Here is a 16,574-nt window from a genome sequence, read left to right as displayed (position 1 = left end):
ACACCAAAGAACGCTGGCCCCTCTGCATGGGGAATGGGGAAGGCTTCCCTCCTGAAGTACGAGGCAACAGAACTGGCCGTGGCAACTGCAGTCTGGCAGAGCTCATTCTCCAGTGCTCAGAGCATCCTTCCTCCTCGGATCTGGCCGAGGAGCTGATGGGAAAGGTCCCTGTTCCCACCGAGAGCTCCTGTGGGGAAAGAGGGGCATAAGAGCCAAGCTCTCTGAGCATGGCTCGCCTGTGGACGCACCGAGCTGTGTAATCCACGGCTCAACGTTTTCAAAGATCTCGGTTCTCTTTCAGCTTGATGCACTTCAGAAAAAGCACCAGGAAGCAAATTTGGCTGTGACTCCTCTGAAGGTAATACGTGTGTGAAATCAGTATGAAATGTCCCTTTCAAAAGAATAAAGAGCTTAGTATTTTTCCCATTAGGAGGTAGTCCATTTCTATCGTGTAAAAACACTGGAAAGAAGAAGGAAAGGGGCAAGTGGCACCCCAAGTCCCTATTTGAATCTAGCATTTGCATGTATTTTCTTCCAGTATATTTTCCACGTGTCTGAGGTCCTACTATACCTGTACGTCTGTGTCTGGCTTTTTCCACTTGGGAGTATAACTCATATAGGGGCTGTCCTTGTCTTTACCAGCCTTTGAAGCTGCTGTTCATGCCGCAGTCTAAAGCAGGAGCCACCGCAGTTCATAAAGCTGCCAGACCCTTTCGGGTGTTCAAATCCCTCTGTCCACTCTCCTTCCCTCTCTCCCTCCCTCCCTCTCTCTTTTGCATTATTGCACATAAACACCATGTTGCACATTTTTTATTAGAACAGTTTTCCCCACATATCTAGACATTTCTTGAGGACAGGTTCCCAGAAATGACATTACTGGCTCACAGGGTTTAACGTGCTCATTGAAAGTGTAGTTTGGTTGAGGTGACGCATGTCACCTCAAATATGACACTTGGATTTGGGCAGTGGACCTGGCGGGGCTGCTTTTTCTTTCCACTCTCTGGGCAGGGTGGGCTAGGAGGGGCTCCGGCTGGGAGTTAGAAGGACGTGGCTGAGCCCCGGGACCCCACTGACTTGCCAAATCCCACTCGCTCTGAAATAACAGTAATTCTGCTCGGCTGCTCTCACAGCTTCTTCAGACCCTCCATGGATGGTGTCCATGGAAAAATGGAGAACAAAGCGTAAAGCTCTTGAAAATGGGAGGCTTTCTTGCTCCTTCATTATTTTCATCATTTGCTATATACCATTTACTTAAATGAGGACCGTAACCCCTTGTACACGACAAAGCGCTTTACAAACTCAAGATGGAAAGGGAAACGGTATCAGCACCACGTCATTCACACGAGGCAAGGCCTAAGCAGAAGAGGTCAGACTGGAGGGAGGAGCCATAGCGATCTGGGTTCAAGATCCAGCCCCTCCCCAGGGGCGGCGTTCACTGCTGGGGGCTCAGTTTTCTCATCTGCAGATGGAAACTGTGATTCGTAACCTGGCGTGGGAGGTTTTGTAAGGATTCTAATGACGATGGCCACTCTCTGTTGAATGCTTGCCATGTGCCAGGTACTCCAGACATATTTTCTCAATAGCACAGTTTCTCAACATGTCAGGAACGGGTCAGGAACACGAACACTACTCTATGGATAGGGAAACTGAGGCTCAGAGAGATGCAGTGCCTTTCCCATAGTCACACAGAGCTACTCAGTGGCAGAACCGAGATTTAACCCAGTTCTGTCTGATGCCAAAGGCTGCAACCTTCCCCTTGGCCTCACTGTCTCTCCAAGAGCCCAGTGGAGTCATTGTCACCATCAACCATGGCCTCTTTCTTGGGAGAGCTGCACATAGTAGGTGTTCTGCTGATGCTGGCTGAATGAAGAGGCCCCGATGTTTTAAGGATGTGATTCAGGGGGCCTGGGGCACCCCAGCGTCCAGGTCAGCCCACCCTCCTGTGCTGCCTGCCTGCAGTACTGGGCACCCAGACATCACTGCCTAGAAACTGATGTGCAAAGGTCCATGACCCTCTGGGATGGGCTTAGAAGGGAGTTCTGGCAAGAAGGGGTCATCACCTCCTCCGATGGAGCAGGAGATGGCGAGAGTCTATCAGTCCCTCCAGACATGCACAAATGTGGGAGGTCATTTCATGGTGGGAGGGTCACGAACTCGCATCACTCATGTAACACATCTCTCCCATGGGCCATGCTGTGCCCAGCCACGGCGTAGGGATGGTGCCGGCGATCCAGGGGAGTGTCAGTCTTGACCTTGAGGATCCCCCAGGCTATGTGGGAGACAGACCCAGAGATACAAAGATTAACTGCTGGGACAGAAGGAAGCCAGGAGCCTGGGCACAGAGAGACCCAAGTCCTGAGCATGAGGGAAGCCTGCCTGGGGAGACGATGCCCAGTCTGGCCTCTGAATGGATCTGTGCAAGGCTTTTCTGGGCTTGGGACAAGAGCTACAAAGGAGTGATGAGGAAGTTTGGGAGTGGACCAGTGTGTCCGGAAAAAGAGGAGTGAGAAGGACGGTGGTCGTGATCGGGCGGGAGAGGCACAGGGACAGGTCTGACCTTTTGTGCATGAGGGCCTGGCTGGGCTGGCCCCGTGTGCGTGCTTTGCCTGCACCATCTCCTTTGGTCCTGGTGCCCTGATGATGCCCAGGGTACAGATGAGCAAGTCGAGGGCTAGAGAGGAGCTTGTCTCATAGCTGGCTGAAGCCCACGCTGCCTACCCACCCAGAAGGTATCCAGACAGCAGTGAAGGGCCCCTGGGGTGGTGGGCAGCAGTGCGGCCCATTGTTTTCAAAGCTGCCTCTAGCTTCCGGGTGGAGGGAGGGATTGCAGGGAGGAGGCTGAGCTAAGGCAGGGCTGCGGGATGCAGAGCAGGGAGCCGATGCCCTGCCCCCCCAGCTCAGTCATCCAGCCCCCCTGGAAGTCCTGCATGCATGGACCCACCTGTGTGTCTTCCCTCCCACCCTTTCAGGCTAAGCTGGCTTCCCTGGTCCAGAAGTGTCGGGAGAGGAACCACCTGATCACACACTTGCTCCAGGAGCTGCACAGACACGGGGTGGAGAACCACCAGCTCTCCGAGACGGCAAGCAACATGGTGAATGACGCGGCGCTGGCTGAGTACGCGGCCACCTTCCTGGCTCCGGGGGTCCCACAGGTAGATTCCCACAGACAGCCCTGCCCTCTTCCTGTTGGGGCTGTGAGCTCAGCAACCTACCCTCCACCTGCCTGCCCTGCCCTGTGTCAATTCAGCATCAGACAAGCACCGTGGCGTTTATTTCACTAGATGGGTCTTTCACGTGTGCCTCAGGACCTTAGCACTTACTGCTTCCTCTGGCAGAGTTTTTTGTCTGTCCTGTAGCCCTCCCATCCATCCTTCAGGGCACAGTTCGGGTGTGACCTTGCCCAGGAGTCTGCTCTAAATTCCACGGGCCACAGGATTAGCCACACGCCCCTCCGTCCTTCATTGTACGTGGATATGACTGACCTGGGACATTCGAGGGATTTGCCCCCTACTGTTAGGGGAGTTTTGTCAGCGTTTCTCTGTTGAAACCAGAGCTGCTTCATATCCATTTCTGTCTCCCTAGTGCCTGGCACAGAAAAGCTGCTCAGGTAATATTTGTTGAATGAATGAAGCAACGAAGTAAATGAATGAGCATCTCCTCTCCTAATGGTCTACAGAAGAGGGAGGAAACAGGCTCAGAGAGGTTGGAAGTCTCTCTTGAGGTCACACAGCTACGAGGTAGTGCAGATGGTGATGGATACCAGTTCTGACCCAGGTCTAGTAAACATGCTCCCGGGTCTCCGCCTGGCTCTCAACAGTGGTACCTGGGTGTCTGTGTGCGTGCAGCACCCTCAGGTGCTCAGCTGAGTCTGCCCATGAGCATGCGTGCGCACACGCACATGCACAAACACACACGCAAGCGCGCATACGTACTCAGGCGCACAGCCCCATTCCTGGGGACCAGCCAGCTGTGCCCCCACCAGACTAGCACAGCTCCTGATGATGCGAGGGCGAAATGCAGCTGCTGCTGTGCACACAGCCAGCCCTGTTTTCCAACTGCCCTCAGGGGGGCCTGCTTTGGGCAGTGTAGCCCCAGGCCTGCGTCACCTTCCTCAGCCTTCCCAGCCCAGCCTCTGCAGGCCGACCCTCCCTGTCCCTTCCTTCCCCCACAGCCTTCAGGGTTTTAGATGTCCTCTCGTCCAAATTGCCACACAGCGGACATGGACACCAGGAGGCCAGGGAGCCTGCTCAGGGCCATGGCGACTTGGTTCAGAGCCAGAATTTGAATCCAGAGCCCCAGACTCCCGGTCCAGTGCTCATCCCTTTGCCCGAGGGTTTCAAGCCTCTTCAGAGGCAGAATAAGGATGGGGAGAGACGTCAGCATCTTGTCAAGGGACCAGGCACAGTCCCTGTGTGCAGAGTTCCAGGGAAGATGTTGGATGCGGCAGGTGTCACCTGGGAGGGAGGCTGGCTGTGTGCTGAGAAGCCATCATTGCAGTGAGGGCCCCACCCTCCAAGGGCTGCTCTCAGTCTGGCAGGCTCTGAAATTAGACCTGATTTGTTCCCTGGGATTAAACAGGCTGACTTACATTGACCAAATTCACAGAGACTGAGGTATAAACCTGAACACTAACTTAATAATTTCCCATGAGAGATCGAACTATGTGCAGGATGAAATATTGGATGGATGAAAAAATAATCAGCATATTCTCTCCCTATAGTGGAGTTATCTAGAAAGTCAAGTTCATTCATTCATTTGTTCATTTGTAAGTCAATATATATTTATAGTCAGAAGGTTATTCAATGAGAACAGAGAGTGTTAATGGTGTCATCAGCCTGATGCGTTAGTTTCCTGAAGGATGTGCTCTGCATGCCTCCCCTGGGGCCAGGGTGCCTCCCCACCCAGACCTTTTGAAAGACTATGGGCAATCATAAGCTTCTACTTCCTCCTTTTAAGGTGACTTTGAATCCTCCATTTTGCATTATTTTGCAGTTCAGCTCACCAAGAACACCCCCACTTTCGTGATCTGGGGGGTGGCTCACTGATCCCTCCACAAACCACAAAAGCCTGGCTCTGCCATTTTATTCCACAAATATTTATTGAGCACCTGTTGCCACAAGTCAGGCATGGTGCTTGGGGTTGGGGAGAAATGGTGAACCAAACAGGCCAAAACGTGCATGCAGTCAAGGAGAGAAATAATCATAAATTATAGCAAGTGTCAAGAAGGAAGGGCTTAGACAGAGACTGTGTGTGTGTCTTTGGAAAAGACCTTAATTGCTCTGAGCCTCAGTTTGCTCATCTGTAAAATGGGAATATTACGACCTACTTGGCAGAATGGACATGAAGACAGATGGAGATCATGAAGCACCTGGTGCAGGGATGTCCCACGAGTTAGGAACCTGGTCTTCGGGTGGGCAGTTGCCAAGGGGGCGGGTTCTGGCACCCAGGAGCCCTGGCTTCAAATCTTAGCTCTGCCGCTGTCTAGCTCTGTGGGCTTAGGAGGGGACACTGACGTGTATCACTTACTGTGGGGGCTTTATGTAACTGACTCAGGTAGTCCTTCCGCGGGGGAGGTGCTATTATTATCCCCCTTTCCAGACTGGAAAACTGAGGCTCAAAGGGGTTACAAGTCGTGCCCAAAGACACACATCTAGGGCTTCCCTGGTGGCGCAGTGGTTGAGAGTCCGCCTGCCGATGCAGGGGACACGGGTTCGTGCCCCGGTCTGGGAAGATTCCACATGCCGCGGAGCGGCTGGGCCCGTGAGCCATGGCTGCTGAGCCTGCGCGTCCGGAGCCTGTGCTCCGCAACGGGAGAGGCCACAACAGTGAGAGGCCCATGTACCGCAAAAAAAAAAAAAAAAAAAAAAAAAGACACACATCTATAGCAGCTTTCTAGCTCACCTTTTTGTGTGTTAAATCGTTTGCCTGAGAGCAGCTGGGATTTGAACCTGGCCGTGGGATTCTGTGCACTGAAGCTGCGACCCCTATGCGAAGGGGGATGTGTTGGGTGTCTTGCAGGGCTGTGGGGCATGTGGGCAGCAGCACGGGCTCTGGCACATACAGACTAGGCCTTCAGCGAGTCTGTCCCTCTTGTCGCTGGAAGGCCAATCCTCAGTGCACAGATAAAAGGCAGTGGGAAAAAAACCCTGTGATGTGTTTGAGAAGCAAAGAGGGCTCCGGGCTGGCTGGAGTGAGGGATCCTAAGTGGAGGAGTTCCGAGAGGCTGGATGGGAGGTCACGGACACCTGACTGCCCGCAGGGGTGTTTGCATTTGGTTCTTCAGTGAATGGGGAGCTGCTGAAGGGGTGGAACAGGATCGATGTGCTTCGGGAAGAGGAACCCTGCAGGCCTGTGGGCTGGACTGAGCTGCCGAGTCCCAGGCAGGCCATGCACACGGCAGCCAGTTGGCTCCGGCCGGGAACACCCAAGGCCCAGGCAGCCGAGCAGAGCTCTGGGGGCACAGAGACCCTGGTGGCTGCGGTGGCAGCTCCTCCTGCTGGCAGCTGGGCAGGACGTGGGTTTTACGGGTGCCGATTCTCGTTTCAGAGAACACAGATGGAATTCCTGCTGGGGACATTGGGCTCAGAGCCTGGGAGGGCTGCCCGGCTGGCTGGGGTGGGGGGGACACTCACGGGCTTGTGGAGGGGATGTGCCAGAGCGGAGAAGCAGGGGAGTCCCAGAAGCACTTGGGCCCCGGGAAGCTCATGTGCACTGGCCCCTGCCCTTGGGAGGGAGCCCACACTAACCACAGACACCTGAGAGAGGACGGGGTGTGGGGAGCCCACCCGGACAGGCTGCCGTTCATTTATTCCCTGGAAGCGGTGATGACGGCTGAGACCCACAGAGCCTCCTCTGAGCCAGCACTTTCTGTGGTTCACTCACCTCATCCTCCCAACATCCCACTTTGTCAAGGAGGAGACTGAGGCCCAGGGTGGTCAGAGAGCCGGTCGAGGTCACAAGCAGGGGTGGCGGGCTGGGGGTTCAGAGCTGGGGTCCGTCTGAGCTCCTACCCTTTCAGGAAGAGGGTGCTCACCCCACAGCGGTGGCTCAGGGTCGTTCACCGCCTCCCATTGACTTTTCTTGCCCTGGTTGGGTGGGAGATAGAAATTGAGCCTCGGCCGGCTCAGCATCTGTGTCCTTTCTTCGGGGCTGCATCTAAGTATCTTAGTCTGTTGGGACTAATTTAACAAAAATACCACAGACTGGGCAGCTTAAACAGCAAACATTCATTTCTCACGGTTCTGGAGACTGAAAGCTGGGGATCAAGGTGCTGCACGGTGGTGGGGGCTCTCTTCCTGGGGAGCAGACGGCCACCTTCTCACTGCGTCCTCACATGGTGAACAGAGAGGCCGGCTCTCTCACACCTTTTCTTATAAGGGTACCGATTCCATCCTGAGGACTCTGTCTTTATGACCTGATAACCTCCCCAAGACCCCACCTCCAAATACCCACTGAGGGACCAGGACAGGTGCATGGGTGGATGGGGGCTACCCGGCCCTCAGAGCTGCCATCTCCCTGAGCTGGTGTATTGTCCATCCCTTAGAATCTCGGCTACCACTGTCCACAGGTTGGCCTTGCATCCGCCCTGGTGTCCTTCTTCTAGCTCTGCTGGTTCTCTTCAGCTCGGGCATTGGTCCTGAAGCAGGAGGATTCCATGAGGCTAGCTTGGCCAGCTCTCCTACTGTCTTCCATCTGGGAACATGGGATCTTGCCACCTCCCTGGCTTTAGCTGAGATGGGAGCACGGGGAGGGCGGGTTCTTCCATTCTTGGACTCCTAAATGGAAACAGGGGGTTCTCAGTTCCACCCCATCCCCCAAACTGGCTTGACTGGGCAGGGCTCAGGGCACCTTCTCAGGGCCTCTTAAGTCCCTACCCCCCTCTCCAGTCCCAGGCCACCTATTTTTTCTGGATTTCACCAGGACCTAGGCTATTGACATTCCCAAGCCAAGAGTGAGACACCTTCTTTGTTGCTTGTGCTCAGGTGTCATCCCCTTCTTGGAGGCAGATGCCTGGGTGCCAGGGGGAAGTGGTTCAGGGGTGCCCTCCTGCCCATGCTTGCAGGGTCCAGCCTGGGGTCAGCTCAACAAATGGAAGGTCCATCAGAGACCTGGATGGGTTCGCCCTGCCTGACTCCCTGCAGTTCCTGGGACGTGAGGATTATTGCCCTCTCTTCAGACACCAAGTTTCACCTGGCAGATAAAGACACCCCAGATCCGGAAGAACTGCCACTCTGTGACAGTCCTCTGTGCCAAGCCACTCGGTGCTCATCCTTCACCTCCCCAAGCCGCCTGCTCTCTTAGGCCTTGGAAGCAAGGGGCGGGGGTTGCTGACTTCTTGTAAGGCTCTGTGAGGGTTGAACAAGATCCTACCTGAAATTCCCCTCACAGTGCTGTCACATAAAGACACTCACAGAGGATGTAGGGTCCCTTCAAGCAGAACCAAAGTATTGCTCCACTGGGGGAGGTCAGGGGATTGGTGTACTAACACCTGAGGGTCATGGAGACCCCAGCCTCGGAGAGATGCAAGCCACCTGGCAAGGAGGCTGCTAATTCCACTTCCTCCTGCCCTGCTTTTTCCTCTTTTTTCCATGTCCTGGAAACATCTTGCTCTCCTCTGGGCATTGGTCAACAAGATCTATATATGGGCCTTTGGAAATGGAATCTCATCTTGAAAGAAGCAGTGAGACTGAGAGTCCTAAACTCCCTTAATTCATTAAATCAACGACCCCGAGCCTGGGCCCCCAAGGATCCAGGCAATTATTTTCTCTTGATGTCCTACCTTTTATGAAGTTGAGAATATTCCCCCAAAAGTTTACCTGGGGAGAGAGGTGGGGGAGTGGAGTGTGTAGGGTGAGTCTTTATCTGTCTGCTACTGTATGTGGAACATTTAGCAGATGTTCATTCTTATTTCACTCCGACAAAACCCTGCAAGTACCATACTAGTGGCTCCACTCTGCAGATGGAGAGGACAAGGCTCAGAGAGTTCAGCTGACTCGGCCAAGACCATGGAGCCCGTAAGCAGCAGAGCCAGGATTCAACCTGAGGCCGCCTGGCTCTAAGCCTCTCCAGGCCTATGGGATAAATGAGGAGCAGAGAGCAGGGGTAAGATCTATAGATCTCTGATCAGGTACTGAATGCAGTGGCTCCAGAAGCAGTTCAGTGCCTGTGAGGCTACTCTGTGGACACAGAAGTCAATGAAACCTCAGTATCACTTTGAAGAAGTCTGTGTCTAGTAAGACTAGCTCCCAACCCAAGTGTGAACAAAAGCATTCACTTGCAACACAGCAATGAGCAGAGAGAAGGAGACTTATTTGGGAATATAATCCCTGGAGAAGGAAGCATACAAAATAGGCCTTGAAGGATTAAAAAAAGAAGAGTTTTAGTAGCTGGAAGGATGGAGGGAAGGCCCTCTAGGCTGGGAGACCTGCATGAGCAAAGGCACTGGGGTGTGAAGGGTCATGGTACTCAAAGACACACAGTTTTAGGGGATGTAAGTGAAGTGCTCTCAGAGCAGAGTTACCATTGCCGCTTCACCTCTTCCTGTGTGCATGTGGGGTCCAGGAGGACTAGTCCACCAGGGGGTGGTGCAGGGACTCAGGTCCAGCCCGACCTGGTTTCCTGGGTGACTCAGTCAGGAGTCCCCCGTGCAGCTCAGCAATCAGCTCTCACAAGGTGTCGAAGGGGCTTCCACACGGAGAGAGTATTTCTCCTGGAGACTCTGCCGTCCGGCTGCCCTCATTTTCTCCCTTTTAACATCTTTTAAAATGCAGTCATCAGTTTCCCTCTGGAGATTCAATTTGAGTAAAGGAAGCGGAAGCTTTTCCTTGCACCTGTATCCCTGGGAGCAAATCCTGGACCCCTCTGAGGATTGTAGGCAGAAGGGAGGTCCTGCCTGTATTTTCGCACACACAGGGAGGAGTGGATCTGGTCATAGAATGCACTTTCTGCAGCGGTGAGGGGGCTGATTTTTCCAGTTGCAGTTGTCTGTAGAAGGCTTTTCCAGCTGTGTCATGAAGAATAACTGCTGAGATGTCTTTTCTTGCAGACGAGCCATCACCTGGACGTCGAGTCTGAGAAGACAACGGTTGTCAGAGGTCAGTGTGATTTTCAGTTAGGAATAGTCTGCAGGCTCAGACACAGTCCACACCGGCAGGACAATCTGACAGGTGGGCCAGGGTGGAGAAAAGCCCACGGTCAAGTGCAGACGACTAAAGGAAACCCGACCCCACTATCTTGCACTCTCTTCCCTACTGACTCTGCCTTTTCATTTCACTACTTAAGGAGAACGCATTCGAAAAATACTGCCACTGCCCAAGTGGGCAAATTCTGCAGCCCTGTAGTTTCAGTCCCGGAAATTTATCCTAAGTAAATAATTCTATATGTGGAAAAGCTCAATGGACAGGTATATTCATGCCAGGGTATTTAGAACAGTGAAAAACTGTGGGGAAAAGCTCCAGGATTGTTAATGAACCCATATTCACTGAGGTTGAAGTGCTAGTCACTAAAATGGTGCTGATAAGGACCATGGGATAGCGTGGGAATTAGGATATCCTACTAAGTTCAAAAAGGATACAAAATGGAATGTATCGGATGACTACAATGATACAACTGTACGTGAACATCTGTGAATGATTGGCAACTTAGGCTAGAAGATAAACTAAAATACCAACAGTGGTTACTTAGATGGTAACATGGGTGGGGTTTTGTTGTTCTATTATTCTTATTGTTAACAAGAAAATTAAGATGCTATCTGGCCAGAGAGAATTTCCCTGGGCCTTGTTTTACAAGTGCAGTGTACTCTCAGCACTGGGGGAGGGGGGTTCCTAAGGGTTTGTTTAGGGTTACTTTGTTTTCAGGTGCTCAATATAAAAGTGAAGAAAGTATGGATAGAGTTACCTTTAGGCAACTGAGCTGCTCTTGATAACTGTTCACTTAGCAATTCTTATTACTAGATGCTGTTCTTAAAGCTGTGTGATCTTGGATGAGTTAATTAACCTCTCTGAGCCCCAGACTTCTATCTTTAAAAGGAGGATAACATGATCTTTTTTAGAAGTGTTAGTGCCTGACACACTGCAGGGCACCAACAAACAAGAAGAGGTACCTGGCTTCAGTTTTTAGCTGGTCAGGATGGGCCTGCCCTTCTGTACCTTTGTCTTCTATCCCTAAAGTCTGAGTTGGCATCTGTTTTGGAGATGGAGGCGCATACAGTTGGAGGCGCATAAATTCTAGCTGGTCCTGCTTCTGCCACTAGTTTATGCAAGTGTCGTCCCTTCTCTGGGCTCGGTTCCTCACCTTTAAAAGAAGGAAATATACTAGATTAAGTTAGTTACTTATTCATTCAGCATATCTAGAAGGCTGCCATGTGCCAGATCCCTGATAGGTGTTGTAGGGCTTACAAAAATGAGTCAGCTTCAAAGGTGGTGATCCTTGTGCTGAAGGAGCTTACAGCCTGGTAGTGGACAGTGAAGCAGGCAGGCAATTTTCTAGGATATCCCAAGACCGTGGCAGTACCATCAGAGGGCTGTGAATGTGGCACTCAGAGTTCAAATGCACCCAAGAGGGCCTCTGTTGTGAGGTGAAGGAATCTGGGAATGAAAGACAATGAAAAGGCTCAGAGACTTGTTGATTTTTTTTTTAAGGTTATTTTATGACATATAGGGTGTTTCTTAATTTATTCATTTGTTTATTCATTTTTGGCTGCGTTGGGTCTTCGTTGCTGTGCGTGGGCTTTCTCTAGTTGCGGTGCGCAGGGGCTACTCTTTGTTGCGGTGCTCAGTCTTCTCATTGTCGTGGCTTCTCTTTGTGGCAGATCACGGGCTCTAGGCACGCAGGCTTCAGTAGTTGTGGCACGCGGGCTCAGTAGTTGTGGCTTGCAGGCTCTAGAGCACAGGCTCAGTAGTTGTGGTGCATGGGCTTAGTTGCTCCGGGGCATGTGGGATCTTCCCGGACCAGGGCTTAAACCCGTGTCCCCTGCACTGGCAGGCGGATTCTTAATCACTGCGCCACCAGGGAAGTCTGACTTGTTGATTTTTAGAATAGACTTCTGAACTGAGTCTTGACTGAGAACATTCTCTTCTAGCTCAGAAATACCTCCTGAATCCTGAAATGGACAGTGTCCTCCAAAGACCTTTGCATTCAGAGTCCTGGCCTATTCCAGAGGCTGAGTGGCCAGCACAGACAGCTCAACTGGGTTCTTTGAAGGTGAGAGGATGTCAGTCACTTAATTTCTCAAATAAATGTTTTTATTGAAAGTATAACTCACATGCAGAAAAGGGAACAACTTGGGAATGTACAGCTGAGTGAATTGTCATGGAGTGGTATGTGCCCATAAAGCCATCACCAGGTCCAGAACTAGACAGTGACCACACAGCACCCCTCTGTTTTCCCCTTCTAGTCCCTTTTTATTATCTGTTTTTAAATTTTGTGTATTGGGTCATATCATGTGTTCTGTGTCTTGTTATTTTTCACTGAGTGCTAGACATCATGTGTGAAAATGTGAAGATGTAATTTAATAGTGTCTTCATCCAGACAGGACTTCCTTTGTTCTGCACATCAGAACTGATTCAGAGAGAATTTTAGTACTTATGAGATCTGTTTTATTTCTTGCTCACTCTTACTCTTAGGGCATAGCCTTTCATGGTTCCAAGCAAAAACCTGTAATGTTTATCAGTGTCCTTCCGCAGCCACTTCCCACTCCATGAGGCTGTCAAAATCTCTGCTTAGCTTTCTATCTCTCAGCCATCACAATCACACACAGGCTTCACCTTCACTTGGAGGGAAATACAGCCTTCAGTCTGGGCCAACTACTCTTGGCTTCTGTCCTATCTTGAATTTTAGTCCCACAAATCCTCACAGCCTTTGTAGCTCTCAGATGGTTTCAAATACATCTTTTGCTATATTTTGTCCAGCTTTCCTAGATGCTCTTGCTGGAGGTTTGGTCCAAAATGTCCTCATCAGTCAGAACCAGAGAAGCACTCTGTTTTCCCAGAGAAAACCTACTTTACTTATGATATTTGGAGTCTGACAGGCCTGAGTTCAAATCTCAGCTGTAATTCAGTGTGATGTTGGGTGGATTACTTACTTTTTCTGTGCTTAAATCTCCTCATCTGTAAAATGGGGATAATGCTGCCTACTGCTGATGTGAGGATAAAATCAGATAAGCAGAGTTGAATATGTCTCTGGAAAATAAGAGATGCTCAAAAAAGAAAAAAAAAAGCAGCCATTACTTAGGAAGAAACTGATCTTATTCTTGGCATTTTATTTCAACTTATTATTATTGTTTTTCTTCTTCCTTTTATTCCTGTGGCTTCTCTCTTGCCTTCATGCTCATATTAATTTTTTTAATCTAACAAATGGAGCTAATATTTACTTCTCGGGGTCTTTGGGACAATTCAATGAAATCATGCACATAACATAATTATTGTACTGCCTGCCCCAGGCGGTGTTCAATAAAAGACAGCTGGTGTTATTGATTGACCTTAAACTTTTTTTTTCTAACTGGTGACTTTCATTTCAAATTACTTATCTGAAGGCTTATTATCTAGTAATGAGAACTTCTTTCCAGCTTTGATCTTTTTCTAGGAAAATTACATCTGACTTTTGATCTTTGACCTACCTTATTACAAGCAGGTAGAAGGCATTTTAGGCAAAGGGAATGATACCTGCAAAGACAGAGGGGTGAATGCTCCTGAAGCATTGGGGGATTGGTAAGCAATTAAATGAGGCTGCAGCATAAAGGAGAGAGGAGTCTAGGAGATCATAATGACGATGTTGATAAGAACAACAATGAGAAAGAAAACCCCTGCTTCCACTTCTTGAATGGTTACTATGTGCAATGCATCAGCTTTTCCAGTACTCACTATAGGCCCACAAAATAGATCTAGACATTCACTCCACTTCACCTGTGAGAAAAGGTGAGGCACAGAGAGGGTAAGTAGCCAGCCCCAGGTCACACAGCTAAAGAGTTGGGGTTCCAACACAGGCAGTCTGGCTCTAGAGCTGATGCTCTGGTCATTATGTGTCCAGATTGTGCTGGGCCTTCACTGGGGGGATGAGAGTTGTCTCTCCTGCCCCCCCTTGAGGTTACAATCTGGAGTTCCATGTGAGAAAAAAACCCTCCAATGTCTGCACTCAGTGATACTGGCCAGAAACTGATAGCAAAGCTTTGGAGGAAATAGTTGGAGCATAAATTGAATGAATAGATGAACCCAAAAGCATCTTAATACTCTTATGGTTCCAAGTTTCTCAAGTGTTCCTCAACCTTCTTCAGAGTTCTCACCACACTGTAGAATGCTGCTGGATAAAATCTCCTCCTTTATTGGACATACTTTCAAGGCCACAGGATAATTTTGTTTCTTTATAGCCAGAGGACAGAATAGTCCATGTAAATGTCTTTGTTCGAGTGCTTTACACAGTACCCGGTCCACAGGAGGCCTTGTTGTGTAGATTTGGATGAAGAGTGAGGCGGTGGGAGGAGGCTGTTGGGCTCTTTCTCTAGAAGCTCATGCAGGCACCTTGTCCCTATCCCCAGCATTGCATTTTGCCCACAGCCTTGGTTCTGTTCAGCTGTAACAGGCATTGGGGAGCAGAGCTCTCTGCCCTAGGAAAAACAGATTGCAAGCCGTCTCTCTGGGCCGGCTTTTGGTACACGCTTCCCATGGTGAAAACGAACTCTAAACGACACCAGGGCATTAAGTGACCTAGAAGGAAAATGAGGTCATTTCTGAAGGGAAGTAACCAGATTTGTCATATGTCACAACTATTTTATGGTTGAGCTTAGAGGGAAAAAAAACAGAAACAGGGGAGTAGGAGGTTGGATATTGCTTTCCTTTTAATGGAAAGGTCATCATCTCTTGTCACCGTGAACAACAAAATTTACAGAGGACATGACTCTATGGAGAGACCGTCAGTGATCGTCTCTTGTCAGGCCTTTAGAGGACCTGGGCTTCGAGCCTTCCCCACCCCAATCCCCACTGCCTCGTCTATAACTCAGTGCTGATGGCGTGTGCCTCACTGACATGTAATAGCAGCTTGGCACAGAAAGTGCTCAATAAATGTTTGTTATTGTTGCCATCTCTTCCTTGGATAAACTGTGGGGCCAAAGGGGCTTTTATGGACGTGTAAAAGTAGAGACCATTTCGTTGTGCTCTTGCCTCCAGCTTCCCTGGCCCTCGGGGCCGACGCCCGACCCTGGAATGTGCCAGGCTTCCATCGCTGTGGAACCAGGGCTCCCTGTACAACGTCTGCAAGAAAAAGGTGGAATGTCCTGGCCTGGCCTCCAAGCTGAGCACCTCCTGCCATCCCCCGAGCTCCTGAGCCCCGCAAGGATCCTGGCTTTGCATCAAGAACTTCGACAAAGCATCTGCAGCACTTCCCAGGTCAATAAATCACCGTTGGAGTTATAAATGGAATAGGACCACTTACTCTCTGGGGCCATTTCCTAGACTCCGTAAATATCTGAAGCAGAACTTTCAGAGAACGTCTTAAGAAATTGGTAGCAATCAAAACCCTCATTCAGTGGCAAGTGGCTTTGCCTGTGGCTTGGGGATCTGTGTTGACTGTCAGAGTTCAAGAGAAATACTGGACTTGCAAATTCTTAGGAGTCCAGCTTTGCAAATATCTAGGCAGCAAAGGGAATATTTTCTGTTCCAAAACCTACCGAGTGACCGGCCCAGTGGCTCTCCACTGGGTATGATCCCCCCATCCCGCAGGGCAAAATTTGACAACGTCTGGAGAAATTATTTGTTGTCACAGCTGGGAAGCTGCCACTGGCATCTAGTGGGTAGAGGCAGGGATGCTGCTAAACACCTACAGTGCACAGGACAACCTTCTAGAACAAAGAATTGTCCAGCCCAAATGTCAGCAGTGCCGGGGTTGGGAGACTCTGCCCTGATCTAATAGCTCCTAACATTGTCAGCTGCAGAGAACTGTTTTGTTATTTTCCTGCCTGGGGCCCTTCCCCATGTTTTAAAAGATTTTTGTCTACCAAAGGAGACAATTTAAGTAATTGTCTCTTTCACATTTTAAAACCTTAAAACCAGTCAGAACTTTCTGAGAAGTCCATTCATTCAACAGACATTTGTGGACATCTACTATACACCAGGCAATATGATATGAGGGAGAAAGAGGTGAGTCCGCATTGGCCCCTGCCCCAGGGGCTCACAGGGCAGCAGAGGCACACATGTAAACAACTGACCGTGCCGTCATGGTTAAGTGTGCCGTGAGATGTGAGACAAAGGGCTTTGAAGCCAGTTCTGCCTGGCTTTGGGGAGTGGGAGGTCATTCCAGAAGGAATGGCTGAGCACAGCCCATAGACCCAACGAGGTAAGGTGTTCAGTACATGGGTGAGGTGGGGAAGGAGGGAACAGCGAGGGCAAAGGCTCTGAGGATGAAACTGAACTTTGGTGTGCCACCAGAGGGGGGATGTGCAGAGTAGCCCTTTGCCAAGCCAGGTGCAAAGAGTCACTGCCTCATCCCTACCCAGCACCACTTACTTCCTCCGGGAACAGGACCCTGCCCTGACCCAGGTGTGGGACCCAGAGGTAGAAGAAGAGCCAAGGGGGCTTGGGCCACAG

General features: G+C 50.4%; 1 protein-coding gene across 1 annotated transcript in view; it reads left to right on the top strand.

The window, feature by feature from the left end:
- Window positions 1–15,315, top strand: part of LOC309822306 (uncharacterized protein C4orf50) — a gene marked incomplete at both ends in the record, with an annotated part of 49,975 nt that extends 34,660 nt beyond the window's left edge. Inside the window, 5 exons of the mRNA XM_082654033.1 lie at window positions 302–358; window positions 2,970–3,152; window positions 10,046–10,094; window positions 12,080–12,201; window positions 15,226–15,315. Coding sequence (XP_082510159.1) covers window positions 302–358; window positions 2,970–3,152; window positions 10,046–10,094; window positions 12,080–12,201; window positions 15,226–15,315 — 501 coding nt within the window. The remainder of the gene's footprint in view (window positions 1–301; window positions 359–2,969; window positions 3,153–10,045; window positions 10,095–12,079; window positions 12,202–15,225) is intronic.
- Window positions 15,316–16,574: the final 1,259 nt, after the last annotated feature.

This window comes from Grampus griseus (assembly GCF_964374135.1).
Source record: "Grampus griseus genome assembly, chromosome: 4".
NCBI lineage: Eukaryota > Metazoa > Chordata > Mammalia > Artiodactyla > Delphinidae > Grampus > Grampus griseus.
This window is presented reverse-complemented; position numbering and strand designations above follow the sequence as displayed.